Source organism: Onychostoma macrolepis, chromosome 22 (assembly GCF_012432095.1).
Source record: "Onychostoma macrolepis isolate SWU-2019 chromosome 22, ASM1243209v1, whole genome shotgun sequence".
NCBI lineage: Eukaryota > Metazoa > Chordata > Actinopteri > Cypriniformes > Cyprinidae > Onychostoma > Onychostoma macrolepis.
This window is the reverse complement of record NC_081176.1, coordinates 33,413,124-33,428,210: the sequence shown is the minus strand read 5'-3', so window position 1 is coordinate 33,428,210 and position 15,087 is coordinate 33,413,124. Positions and strand designations below refer to the sequence as shown.

At 35.3% G+C, this 15,087-nt stretch overlaps 1 protein-coding gene across 1 annotated transcript in view; it reads left to right on the top strand.

The window, feature by feature from the left end:
- Positions 1 to 13,955, top strand: part of LOC131530554 (NACHT, LRR and PYD domains-containing protein 3-like) — a 71,375-nt gene extending 57,420 nt beyond the window's left edge. Inside the window, 3 exon segments of the mRNA XM_058760889.1 lie at positions 2,942 to 3,115; positions 9,393 to 9,566; positions 9,664 to 13,955. Of these exon segments, the coding sequence (XP_058616872.1) occupies positions 2,942 to 3,115; positions 9,393 to 9,566; positions 9,664 to 9,670 (355 nt within the window). The 3' untranslated portion in view covers positions 9,671 to 13,955.
- The last annotated feature ends 1,132 nt before the right edge of the window (positions 13,956 to 15,087 follow it).

Sequence of the window (15,087 nt, the reverse complement as noted above, 5' to 3'; positions counted from 1 at the left end):
TTCAAAAAACACAATGGACCAACACCAGCAGATGACATTGCACACCAAATCATCACAGACTGTGGAAACTTAACACTGGACTACAAGCAACTTGGGCTATGAGCTTCTCCTCCCTTCCTCCAGACTCTAGGACCTTGGTTTCCAAATGAAATGCAAAACTTGCTCTCATCTGAAAAGAGGACTTTGGACTACTGGGCAACAGTCCAGCTCTTCATCTCCTTAGCCCAGGTAAGACGCCTCTGACGTTGTCTGTGGTTCAGGAGTGGCTTAACAAGAGGAATACGACAACTGTAGCCAAATTCCTTGACACGTCTATGTGTGGTGGCTCTTGATGCCTTGACCCCAGCCTCAGTCCATTCCTTGTGAATTTCACCCAAATTCTTGAATCAATTTTGCTTGACAATCCTCATAAGGCTGCGGGGTTCTTTCGGTTGGTTGTACATCTTTTTCTTTCACACTTTTTCCTTCCACTCAACTTTGTGTTAACATGCTTGGATACAGCGCTCTGTGAACAGCCAGCTTCTTTGGCAATGAATGTTTGTGGCTTACCCTCCTTGTGAAGGGTGTCAATGATTGTCTTCTGGACAACTGTCAGATCAGCAGTCTTCCCCATGATTGTGTAGCCTAGTGAACCAAACTGAGAGACCATTTTGAAGGCTCAGGAAACCTTTGCAGGTGTTTTGAGTTGATTAGCTGATTGGCATGTCACCGTATTCTAATTTGTTGAGACAGTGAATTGGTGGGTTTTTGTTAAATGTGAGCCAAAATCATCACAATTAAAAGAACCAAAGATTTAAACTACTTCAGTCTGTGTGCATTGAATTTATTTAATGCACAAGTTTCACAATTTGAGTTGAATTACTGAAATAACTTTTCCATGACATTCTAATTTATTGATATGCATCTGTATGTGTCGTATAGTTATGCATTGATTAATTCTAGGAAAAGTAATTGTGAATTATAAAAAGGATGGGGGACTGTTCGGGTGTTGTCTTATGATGGTTTGGGGATTTTTTGATATTGTGTTTGTATTTAAATTTTTGCCTCAATGTGGTTGTCTTCTTTTAATTGTGACATACTATAGCTGTTCACGTGATTGACTTTGACTTTGATTGCTAACAGGCGTAATCAATTGGAACTCTTTTTGAATCTGAGTACTTACTGAGATGTTGTCTTTGCATGTAATGTATGTATGTTTCAATAAAGACACAATTGGTAGTGATGGGTGCTTTCGAAGCAATGCATCGTGAAGCTTTAAAACTTTTGTGAATCATTTGTTTTGAACAGTGGATTGGACTAGTGATGGGAGAAACTAACCTTTTCGAAGCTTCAAATCAATTGAACCAATTGTTTCGCAAAATGGTTCACTGTTTCAAAGCGCTCGAAATACCAAATGCTGGTGACGCCTGCTGGTCAAAAGTGTGTAAATCCAAACAAAAACAGGGGTGGGGAACTCCGTTCCTGGGGAGCCACAATCCTGCAGAGTTCAGCTCCAACCCCAATAAAAACTCACCTGCCTTTAGCTTCCTTGTAACCCTTCAGACCTTGATTAGCTTGTTCAGGTGTGTTTGATTAGGGTTGAAGCAAAACTCTGCAGGGCTGCGGCTCTCCAGGAACGACGTTCACCAGCCCTGGGCTAAAACATGCAAAAAAAAAAACCAGCTTTTACAAACCCAATGCAAATACTTTCTGCAAAGTATAATATATTAAATGTACTTTAAATAATAATAATAATATATATATATATATATATATATATATATATATAATTATTATTATTATTATTAATTTGCAGGGCTTGTTTAGTTTGTTTTATGGAGAACTTGTCTAAACAGGCCAGTAAGAGACTATTAACTACCACTCATCCTTTTAATTACACAAATTAAAATTAAAAATGTTAAAAATGTCTTCAAATTGATAAAACTGATTTGAGATCAAGTAAAAACCATAGTCACTGGTTCGCCACTGGGTTGCGATCTCAATGAACTCACATGATTCATGGGTTCACAGAGAATGCCCCCCAGTGGCAAACTTGAAATTTTGAAACGTTTACTGAAATCACATGACTTTGGCAGTTTGATACGCACACCGAACCACTGTTTTGAAACAAATGACTGACCACATAATAAAAATACTTACTCATAATTGTGCAGCTTGATGTTACTGTCGGATCCAATATAGTCGGCACAACATTGTCTTTTAATTTCAATCTTTTTGAAAATCCTGTGTCTAATTGTGCTTTGTTTTTAAATGAATATGCAATAAAAATAATTGAACAAAAGACTGAATACTTAATGACGCGGTCTGGAGCTTCATTAAAAATAAAGTTCATCCGATCTTTCCTAGAAGGAAGGAAGCAAGGCAGGCAATATAAAGACTGTTTTTTTTTTCTACAACTTGGCACCACACAGTGTCTTGTCATCTTCATCATTTGGTTTCTGCGTAGACCTGCGTTTGCATTCCTCGCTATTTACACTACATGCACAAATCAGTGGGCGGGGCTAGTGATGTAGACGCAAGTGTTGATCTTCTTCTGTGGAGGCGGTGCTTTGCCACACTATTCTTCATAAAGTGGGACATTCCACAACCTGTCATTTTGGCAGACCGGCTTTAGTATAAGCTGTTTTTAGACTAAAAAGAAAGTTTTGAGTTCTGAAACTTACAGGATGTTTTTTATAATACACTGACCTCTTATATGTCAAAACATCATAGAGAATTTTGATTTCTCCATTTATGTCCTCTTTAAAATAATTTCTTATTTTGTGCTTGTGCTGGCAAGTTATAATCTCTATAGCACTGATCCTGTGTGAGAGAGTAAAGTAGTGCTCATACAAACACACACAAAGAGGTGTTTCTTTTTTCTCCATGTTACATAAACATACTCTCACCATAAAGCTTAAACACAATCTTAAAGATCATTCATGTTCTTCACTCTCTACAGGCTGTGGGACTGCAGTATTAGAGAGGAAGGCTGTGCAGCTCTGATTTCAGCTCTGAGATCAAACCCCTCACACCTGACAGAACTGAATCTAAACTTTAATAAACCAGGAAACTCAGGAGTGAATCAGCTCGCTGCTCTACTGGAGGATCCACACTGTAAACTGGAGAAACTGCAGTGAGTCTCATCACATGTTAGTAATAATACATTTTTGAGTAAAAAGTAAAATTATACAAATGTTTTACTGTAGCAGTGGTTTTGTTTGTTGTCCTCTCACCCTCAATTTTAAACCCTTTTATATATAGTGCCATAGGTAATCACAGTGTGATGATATACAGCCATATCGCATGGGTACAATTTTGATATCGTGTTTATACAAAGGTTTGATGGCACAATTGTGTAAATACATGAGAAATGCCAACATAGTGTCTTTAAAAAATATATTTTGTGCAGAACTACTTTCTTCTGCCAGAGATTCAAATCTCAGTTTGACAGTTGAGCCCAAGCCTCTGTTACTAATTTGAAAACGGCACTTTAGAATTATTAATGAAGGAACATTGACTGAGTGATAACCTGCATCTGATACAGCATTCATTCTTCAGCTCAATCTCATATTCACAATAAAATATTAATTTGAAAGTCTGCTGAAGAAAATATCTTAATATTTAATATCTTAGTACTTAACCCTTTAAAACCGGCTGTGTCGGCGCCGACACATCAGACCAAGCTGTATTCATGTTACCATAACTCTTCTACCGTTTGCACTATCAAAATAATTCAAATTGCTCCTGATAGCAGACAACATGAGCTTTTCGACAATATATGGCTTATTACGGTAATTTCTTGCGCTCCGTCAACAAATGACGGCAGATTTCCGGGAGAGCGGGAAGGGAGAATTTGAATGGAGAGATAGGGAGCGCGGAGTTTGTTATTGCATAAAATAATAAACAAAATGAACAAAAACATGGTCAAGGAGGAGTAAACAGCATAAGAGTCGATTAGGATGATTTTTGATGAGACTTTGGGAGCAGGCTGAGTGAGACTTTTTAACATGTGGTGTGTGCGTCGCTATAATGAGTCCGCGCATGTAAATGAATGGGTGCACGCATGTACATGCATGTGTACATGTGTGCGTGTATGAACAAAAAAGCCTCCTGAATGAAAACTGTGCAACCCAGTGTCCCAAAAATACTTCTATATATGTATTATAGTTGAATTTTGAAGTAAGAAGTGTTGGATTATTTCAATCATGATTTTTCTCTTTTTTTTCTAAATAATAATAAAAAAAAATATTCCGTTTTTTTTATTTTTGTCTATTTAAATTCTGTTCACAAACTCAAAACACAAGATCTGGCACCTGATAAAACTGTACTTTTTGGAAAGCCATTTGTTTTCTGAAAAAAAAGACACCTTGCACTTGAAAATAGCACATTCTGTTAGAATTTTACAGTCAAATAAACAAAATGTGTGAAAATGACCTATTTTACCCTTAGGTTTTAAAGGGTTAAAGGGATAGTTCACCCAAAAATGAAAACTTGATGTCTATCTGCTTACCCCCAGGGCATCCAAGATGTGGGTGACTTTGTTTCTTCAGTAGAACACAAACGAAAATGTTTAACTCAAACTGCTGCAGTCAGAGGAAAACAGTTTGAAGAGACATCAGGATACATCTGGTGCTGGTATCTGATTCAATAAAATACAAACAAAAAAACATTTGTGAGCATGTTAATATCAGGAACATCTGTATATATATGTTGTGTAGCCATAGACTCACACATGCTTTGTACTATCATAAAAAAAGAGAAAGAAATCTTATATCTGAGAAACTAATTATTATTGTTTAGCACTTTATTAAAATCTATTTCTGAACAGAGTAGGCTATTAATAATAAACATGTACTAAACATACTTAAGACTCGTAGCATTCATCATGTTACAGTGTACACTCATATTACTTTTATTGTTTTATATAGAGCATGAAAACATCATCGCGCCATAAGAAATTTAAATACAATGAATTGCCCCTCATATTCAAAATGTTTTACACTATTTCAAACACTGTAGTCAGGAATTATAGTTTGGGAAAAACCCAACTATGATTTTGTAGTCATATAGTCTAGTATGAATTATTTTATAGTAGTCTATGATATGATTATGTAGCCACAGACTCAAGCATGCTTTGTACAATAAAAGGATGTACTTTGTATTATAAAAAATGATATTTTATATCTGAGAAACTAATTATTATTGTGCACGCTATTAAAATATATTTGTGAACAGAGTAGTAATAATAAACATGTACTAAACATTCTTAGACGCACAGCATTCATCATGTTGTCGTTTGGGAAAAACCCAACTAGTAAAATGTGTTTAAGTTTATGTCACAATAAAACATTAACTAATGCAAAAAAAGAAACATTACTTACTCATCAGATTGCTCTCCTCTTCTGGATGAAATCGTGTTCTTCTTGCGAGGGAAATCCTGCTTTTACTCAGCGCGTCTTCATCCAGAAACAAACAGTAGCCGCCATGAAGGACCTCCTCTTTGTTTGTGTTGTTGGGCGTTTGCACGCGCGCACTTACCACGTGGCTATTTACATATGAACAGCGCGAGTCGCGCGAGGGCGGGGTTGCATTAGAGATAATGAGTCAGACGGGACAGATTGAACATCGTGTTGATTTCATACAGATTACTTCATCACAGAATGTTTGTTTTCGATAAGACTTGCTTCATTTCAAAGTATACACTTCAAGCTTTCTATAGATATATTTCTCATGTCTCTGTGTGAAGTATTTGCTGAGTTACAGTTCATTTTAGTGACGCGTTTCTAAAAACAGTTCGCGGAGACGGAGAAGACAGAGAGCGCACCCTGTTTGTTTTATTATTTTTCCAAAAGCACAAAGTTGTGTTGTTATTGTGAGTGTACCCAAAAAAAAGTAGACACTTAACAGTTTCGATTGATGTATAACACTTATTTGTGTGACCAAAATCAAAAGAGTATTTTTAGTGTCTTTTGCACTGATCTTAAAAAAAACGAGTTTGTCTTGCCGGCGAGACAGCCGACCCCAGAGAGTTAATCACTAATTATCTCATTAACTTTAACACTGCTTCAGTATTAATTTGACACTCTTCAGTGTTACCTTTTAACACTCTTGAGTGTGCACTCAAAAATACTCCCGGGAGAGTTAAATTAACACTGGGCTATTTGCTGTTCGCTATAAGTCCCAAACACTGATTTTCGCTTGCAAATGACCAACTGGTTTTGCACCACATATCTGTGTGAAATATGGAGCAAAAGTGATTTGTGCGTCTGTAGAGGCAACAGCGGGCACTCTTCAGAGATCAGAGAAGTTTGGCCAATCAGAAAAGCTGGTTTGGGCACCTATCAGCAGGGAGGAAACAGAATTTTTTTTTTATAAAGGTACATTTTCTTTATTTTTTTGGAATCGCTCATTGTTATACTGTACATTTGTTTATAGTTTAAATATTAAACGAGTTTAGCTCCAACTAGAAACAAAGCTTTTCAAAGCTTCGAATCAATTGAACCAATTGCTTCGCAAAATGATTCATTGTTTCGAAGCGCTTGAAACACCACACACTGGTGATGCCTGCTGGTCAAAAGTGTGTAAATGCAACAAAAACTCAGGCTAAAACATGCATAAAAACAGCTTTTAAAGCCCACTGCAAATGTTTTATTGAAAGTATACTACGTTAAATAAAAATAAATAAAATACCATTAAATATGAAGTGTCTGTATGATATGTGGTTTTTAAAATATTTTATATTAATTTTCTGGCTTGCTTTGTTTCTTTTATGGACAGCTTCTATATGGAGGGCAGTAAGAGACAATTACCTACTTCTAATTATTTTTAATTACACAAATGTCTTGTTAAAAATGTCTACAAATTGATTCAACTGATCTGAAATCAGGTAAAAACAATAGACGCTGGTTCAATGTTTTGCCACTGGGGGGCGATCTAAATGAACTCGCATGATTCATGGGTTTACAGAGATTACCCCCCAGCGGCGAACCATTGACAGTTATGACGTAACGAAGCCTCGTTGCTGAAATTACGTGACTTCCCCAATTTGATAAGCGCTCTGAACCACTGATTCGAAACAAAAGATTCATAAAAGTTTCCAAGCTTCATGAAGCAGTGTTTCAAAAGTGGCCATCACTAGCTCCAACCCTGATGAAACCCTCCTACCTGTAGCCTTCTAGTAATCCTAATTAAGTTAGCTGGTTGAGGTGTGTTTGATTAGGGTTAAAGCACAGGGGTTAAATTAGGACTTGATATGTGGGAGGGCTCTATGGTGTTGGGCTTTTATATATGCACTGAACAAAATTATAAATGCAACACTTTTGTTTTTGCCCCCATTTTCCATGAGCTGAACTCAAAGATCTAAGACTTTTTCTATGTACACAAAAGGCCTATTTCTCTCAAATATTGTTCACAAATCTGTCTAAATCTGTGTTAGTGAGCACTTCTCCTTTGCCGAGATAATCCATCCACCTCACAGGTGTGGCATATCAAGATGCTGATTAGACAGCATGATTATTGCACAGGTGTGCCTTAGGCTGGCCACTTCAATAAAAGGCCACTCTAAAAATGGAGGCAAAAGCAAAAGTGTTGCATTTATAATTTTGTTCAGTGTATATATATATATAATTTTTTTTTATTATTATTATATATATATATATATATATATATATATATTAGGGGTGAGAGAAGAAATCGATTCTCCGATGCATCACGATTCTCTCTTCAACGATTCTGAATCGATTCTGGGCTTGGTTTTTCACCCCGCATATGGCACGTGGGCATGCTAGAGACGCGGCGGTCTTCGTTGCACAGAATTTGCGCTGTGAGACACGTGCGCATTGCTTGACATTGTGTGCTTCCACCCGCTGTGTTGTCTTTAGATGTGCTTTAGATATGCTTTCATTTATGCTGTTTGGAATGCAGTACCATTAGATGCAAGAAACTTGTACACTAACAGACTTTCATGTGCGCTTTGTGTTTGTCCTGAAGCTCGATTTGGCTATGGTTAAATGCACTTGCATTTTCGAATACTTTTATACGAAACTGTGTACATACAGTCAGTTTTCAGAGCAGGACAAAACATCTGATATATCAAAATAGATCTGTGCATTAGTGCGAATGCAGCCTGTTAAAGCTGCCACTGTCTATGATCTCATAAGTAATAATTAAACGGCAATAATGCTGAGGAAAAAATAAAAACCCATAACTATTGTCTGTAAACTTTCAGATACTTAAAGAACACTTGTTTTAAATAATTTTTTAAAAAGTAGCCTGCTTATATAATAAAATAAATAAAGTAAATTTTGCACAAAATAAATTTTATATAAAATTTATATGAAAATGTAGCCGTGTGCAGTAATATTGAAAACTGAGAATGTGGCGCATTGTGATATTGAGGTGATTATGATAATCGTAATTGAATTGAATCGTGAAACCAGTGAAGATTCACACCCCTATTTTTAAGATGGCAGTACTGACATACAGAGATTGCAACTATAACCAAAATGCATAGAAACTGCAATTTTGGTTAAAATGTAAAGTTGTAAAGATATATTTGCACAGCAGAAGAATTAATCGGGGAAAAAAATGTAGATCAAGAATTGTTTTGGAATCAGATCAGATCGCAGTCTTATCTATCTATCTATATCTATATCTATATCTATATATATATATATATATATATATTTTTTTTTTTTTTTTTTTTTTTTGCAAATATGATTTATTCTTAAGAAATATTCTCATCAGTTTTCTATCAGCTGTGATATAAAAAAAAACATGCAGATGATTATGCATGGGCTAAATAAATGAATAAATCGGCTGGTTGCTGTGAGATATTGAGCAGCAATAGTAGCAAAACATGTGACCGTACAAGTTTCTTTATTTGTGATTCGTAGAATAAGATTTGTGCACGTGCAATGAAGGATTCGAGAAGATGCAACTGTTGTGTTGTGTTTGTGGGAGAGAGAAAAAAATCTACAAGTTTGCAACTTTTGTCCGTGACTTCAAATTTACTATTACACATGTGTGGCTATTCTCTGCAATTACAAATTCCGAGGTCACAGACGCTTAGTTGTTTTGCACCAAAAATACCTTCATATTTAGGGGATAATATTCTAATAATGTTACCAATAAACATTTGTATGTTTTTAGAGAATGTTATCCTACCTTTGAGCAGAACATTCTGGGAACAAAAATAAAACATGCCGCTAAAAACATTCCCATAACATAAAAAAATTCTAGATGGGAAACAAGTTCAGTATCACAATCAGGAATCGTGTTGTGCTGGCAAGTTAAAATGTCTATAGCACCAATCCTGCTGTATAGAAATAGTGTTCATACAAACACACACACACACACAGACTCTCACCCTAATATTTAAACACAGAGATCATGTTCTTCACTCTCTGCAGGTTGTGGCGCTGCAGTATTGGAGAGGAAGGCTGTGCTGCTCTGATTTCAGTTCTAATATCAAACCCCTCACACCTGAGAGAACTGAATCTGAGCAATAATAAACCAGGAGACTCAGGAGTGAAGCTGCTCTCTGCTCTACTGAAGGATCCACACTGTAAACCGGAGAAACTATAGTAAGTTTTTGAGTCAATGCTTTCATATCTAGCTTTCATATCATATATTGTATTAAAGCAGATTTTAGTGTATTGTATCTTTCTCTGTATTGTACAGTATTTGACAGTGGAAACTCCGCAAGCTCCGATCAAGTGAATAAAAACAACATGTTCTGAACAAGACTGTCACCTGGACAAATGCTGATACTGATCCAGCAGTTTAAAAGAACAGAACAGTATTAACATATTCTAGTTTTATTCCAAAGCCTAGGTACTTGGAGTATATAGAATGAGTATAATATATATATATATATATTAATGTTGTTTAATACTGTATACTGAGCCATTAATACAGTCATTCCAAATGTAATGCCAGCTGTTTGTCCATCATCATTCATTCATTAAAACATGAATCAAAACAAACAGTCAGTGATATAACCATAATAATCCTCATTGAGAGTAATCCTCAGTGAGAGAAACACCAGTATGTAAATGAGTAATTTTCAAAACTGTAAAAGAGAGTGAGGTACCTACATACTGTAGTTTCCAAACTAGAAACAAGATACATAAGACAACAATCAGAATTTCAAGTTCAAACTTGATAAAACTCCAGGAATGCAGTAATAACACCTACATAAGAATATTTATTTTTATTCCAATTTATTATCCCTTGTCTTCCTTTTGATTGTATTATTAAACATATGTATTGTTTTAATTTAATTTTGTATTTTTGTTGTTTAATGTTTAGCAGATTTCCATGTTCTGAAGCTGTAATATGTTGTTTTTCATGCCAATAAAACAACTGAACATAAACTGTCCCAGCAGGCACACAACGTCATAAGACGTTAATATTTGGTTAGATTTAGGTTGCGACGTCAGGTAACCAAAATTCAATGTCAAGCCAACGTCTAATGACAACATTACTGTGACGTCCAATACCGACGTCAGCTGACATTGATATTTTGTTGTTTTTAGGTTGTGTTGTAAAGTAACCAAAATCCAACGTCGAGCCAACGTCTCAAGCCAACGTCACATTGACGTCAAATACTGATATTTAGTCATCAGGTATGGCAAACAAAACCCAACATCTCCTAGACGTCATAATGGTAACATCCACACAACGTCAAATTCTAACATCATTAGACGTTGATATTTAGTTAGGTTTAGGTTGTTGCATTAACTAACCAAAATCCATTGTCAAGCCAACGTCTTAAGCCAACATCATATTGATGTCAAATACTGACATTTAGTCGTCAGGTATGATGACCAAAACCCAACGTCTCGTAGACGTCATATTGGTAACTTCCACACAACGTCAAACTCTAACATCATTAGACGTTGATCTTTTGTTAGTTTTAGGTTGTGGCATTAAATAACCAAAATCCAACATCAAGCCAACGTCTTAAGCCAACATCATATTGATGTCAAATACTGACATTTAGTCGTCAGGTATGGCAACCAAAATCCAACGTCTCCTAGACGTCATATTGGCAACGTCCACACAACGTCCAACTCTAACATCATTAGACATTGATCTTTTGTTAGTTTTAGGTTGTGGCATTAACTAACCAAAATCCAACGTCAAGCCAACGTCTTATTGAAGTCAAATACTGACATTTAGTTGTCAGGTTTGGCGACCAAAACCCAACGTCTTGTAGACGTCATATTGGTAACGTCCACACAACGTCCAACTCTAACATCATTAGACATTAATCTTTAGTCAGTTTCATGTTGTGGCATTAATTAAACAAATTCCAACGTTGAGCCAACGTCTTAAGCCAACATCATACTGATGTCAAATTCTGACATTTAGTCATGAGGTACACTGTAAAAAAAAAAAATCTATTTTACAGAATATAACTGTACATATTTACAGTATTTTTCTGTTATTTTAAATTATAAGTAAAATTCTGTAAAACAACATCTATAAATTAAAAACTTGACTGTTATTTTAAGTAAGCTATTATATCTTTAATGACAAATTATAGTAGTTCTCATTTTTTTAACACAGGAAAATGGCTGTATTATTTATACTGTATTTTTTCTGTATTCTTAAATTGCATATAATTTAAATGTAAAATAACACAAATAATCTGTAATATGTAGCTCATTATATTAAAGGTTTATGCCCATAGTAGCTGTTTAGCATTTTTCTTTGTAATTTTAAAGTACATCATATTAGTTTTATATTTACATCAAATAATGCATAGTCTGTTTTTAAAGAGTAAAGCTGCACTACTCTCCAGGTTCTAACTTTCAGGCCTCTGCCCACACACCAGTTGATCCAAATTACTTTGCAAAGGAAATTGTGAACAGAGAAAAGTACACATAATCTTTAAAAGCTCAAACTCTCCAAAAAAAAAAATCCATTGACTTTCACAAACATGGCATACAGCCATTGTAAATTATTGGTATGTTATCTGAACAGAATGTGCATTTGTTATTTGTGTGAGAGAAACCCTATACCTACGGAGAAATTTGAAATTAGAAAAAAACAGAGCATGGAGAAAAGGGTCTGAAAGGACTGGAATGCATACCATAACATTTTGAATCCTCGATTTGTCAAATGTGCATGTGCATATGGAAAGACCATAATTTACCATAGTTTACATTTTCCCATACCATGAATGCTGTAACGGCATTACCACTGCAGTCAACAGTGTAATCTGTAGACAAATGTTGCAATTATGACAGTATTTGCAGTAAGTGTTACTGTGGACAAAGGAATAAACCTAAACCAACAGGTGGTGTAACACTGTCTGCAATACAGCAAAGTACTGTCAGATACAGAAAATGCCACAGTTGTATGCACAGCTGCATTTAGGCATAAGAGTGGTTATACAGTTGAGACAAGGGATTTGCTAAAGTTCAAAAGGGTCATTATTGGTCATGTGAATGTAACTGTAATTTACGAGTATAGACAGTATGTACACACTGTCTGTACTCCTAAACCTAACCCTATTTTAACTCTAAATTCATAGGGAAATTATAGGTGAATAGTGAATAGCACACATACACTTATAAGCATAAGTGAAAACACCATTTTACCAATTAATTACATGTAACAGCCTAAAAAATTTATTTTTTATTATTTATTTTTGTTATTTGATGTCTCTTTTTGTTGCTTTGGTCATGATTGGTTAATCTAAACGTCATCCAGGAATCTGGCCAATGACAACTGGGCACGCCTCCTACCGCTCAAATTTGAATTTACACACCAGTCTGTTGCTGCTCTGTTTATCTGCAGTCCTGCTCCGTTCAATGCAGTAGTAATGGCTTTTACATGGATTATCACATATCTGACAGATTAATTCTTATTTTGACCGATTTTGAGTTAAACGGTGCAGATTGAGAACGATAAAGCGTGAATATGAACACAGACACAATGGCTAATGGACACATATTGCAAACGGCAGAAGGTAAATACCATTTATAATTTTTCTACTGTTACTGTTAAAGTGATATGCTAATCGCGATGACATAATCTGTTACTGTTTTGATATTATGTTTTAATAAAGATAAGGCTGTGTGTAATGACGATGTTGTGGCCATGATTTAAAGTGACTACTTTGTGTTTTTAAAAATTTGTTTATATCGCGGAATGTAAATATATCCACGTAACATAGTGCTACGAGTTACTGACGTTTTAATAGAGAAACATGCATGAATGACAGAATAAATAGCGGGACATGTATGATGTTAATACAGAAGGCCACCGTTTGCTGATCTTATTTTTAATAACAGTATGAAATAGTAAAAATAACTAACGTTATATTGTTATTTTATTGTAAAATAAAATGTCTCACTGTGGAACATGAAAAACTGGCATATACACTTGTTCAACAGAGAGGACATGAAACCACCATTCTTGGACTCTGAAGAATACTATGCAAAGCATGCTTTTGGATCTACTGTTAAGTCTTTGTAATAAAGCTGGTGAGTAGGCTAAATAAAGTCCATGTCTCTGTCAGTAAGTCAACAATATTGTTCTATTAAACCTGTTAATATTTATTTGTGTGTGTGTGTGTGTGTGTGTGTGTGTTTTCCCTCTCATGGTCCAGAGGTTTTGGGATTGAAAATCTTCTGCCACATGATCCGTAAAAGTAAGTATACATGTCATGCTAACATTAATTCTTTAAATGATCATGTGCTATTATATGTGCTGAAATGTGAACACAGCAAAGCAGGTAAACTCTGCACCAAGGCACCAATCTGATTCAAAGTTCATTCTTGAGTTTAGCTCACTCAACATGAAAACTCCCTCATCATTTTTTCACCCTCATGTCTTTTTTGATCTTCTTTTGTGTCAGTTATGCAGATTGGATTTTTAGCTGTACAGAACCGCTCGTTTTGCTGCTTGATATTGCAAATTGGTGTGTCTTACCATGTTATTTTAGTGTATTAGCTTAATTATGAACACACTGGTTTGTAATGCAAACAGTTTTACCGTTTATTGCATGTTGTTATTCTTGTCGTTGTTTCCCTATAGGTCCTAGTCTCGCCCATAGGCTTACTTCCGTGTTTAGGAATAAGGTGGATAAGTATGATATCTTGAGTAATTTAATGATCTCCTCAAGTACATTTGTTAGACATTTCACCCCCTTGTGATAGAAAAACAGTGTAAACCGATTAATAATTATATTAGTTATAAATATACAGGTATTAGCATATTAGCAATTGATACAAATATTAATTATTTTTATTTTTTGGTGTACTAATTGGCATTTTTCTGGGTACAAAATTGATTTACTTTATGATACATCTGAGAAAAGTTGTTCATTGTTGTGAATACTAATTTCTTTATAACTACCATCTCAAAGTAGAGTACACACACAGCAGTGAGTAAAGAACACACACCCAGAGCAGTAGTCAGCCATTTTTATTGTGCGGCCTGTGTGGGTAACGTGCCTTGCTCAAGGGCACCTCAGGCCCCGTTTACACTAGTGCGTTTTTTAAAAGAGCGCTGTTCATTCACTTATCTACATTTCCTGCCAGTATTGAGACTCGAACCCATGACCTTCAGGTTACAAGTCTGACTCTCTAACCATTAGGTCACAACTAGATCATTAAATTAGCCAGAATGTCTCATAATGTCAAATGTTGTTTATAGAAAAGGTACACAAATGAAGTCCTTTTCAATAAATCTCTTTTTTTATTTTATTTTTTATTTAACCCCCAGATGCAGCAAGGATCCAGCTGATTACTTCAGATTTGGTGGACTGCTCTTTATCTGCTGTGACTGTCACTTCTGGTGCAGAATCATGGACCTTTATTTGTATGTTTTGATTTTACTTATTACACTTGTGTAGCTAGTATTCAGGATTAAAAGACAATGTAATTTTTGTCCACATATATTATCAGAGCTATATGGAATCCAATAGGGTCAGTCAAATATTGAGAAAAAACACTATAAACCTGATTGGGAAAATACAAGCTAAAATACAGTTGCCTCCACAATCTTTTTCAAAGAAAAAATCATGATACTATAACCTTAACTTGTAAGATAAAAATGTAATTTTTAGTTTTTCAATTGCTCCTCAAG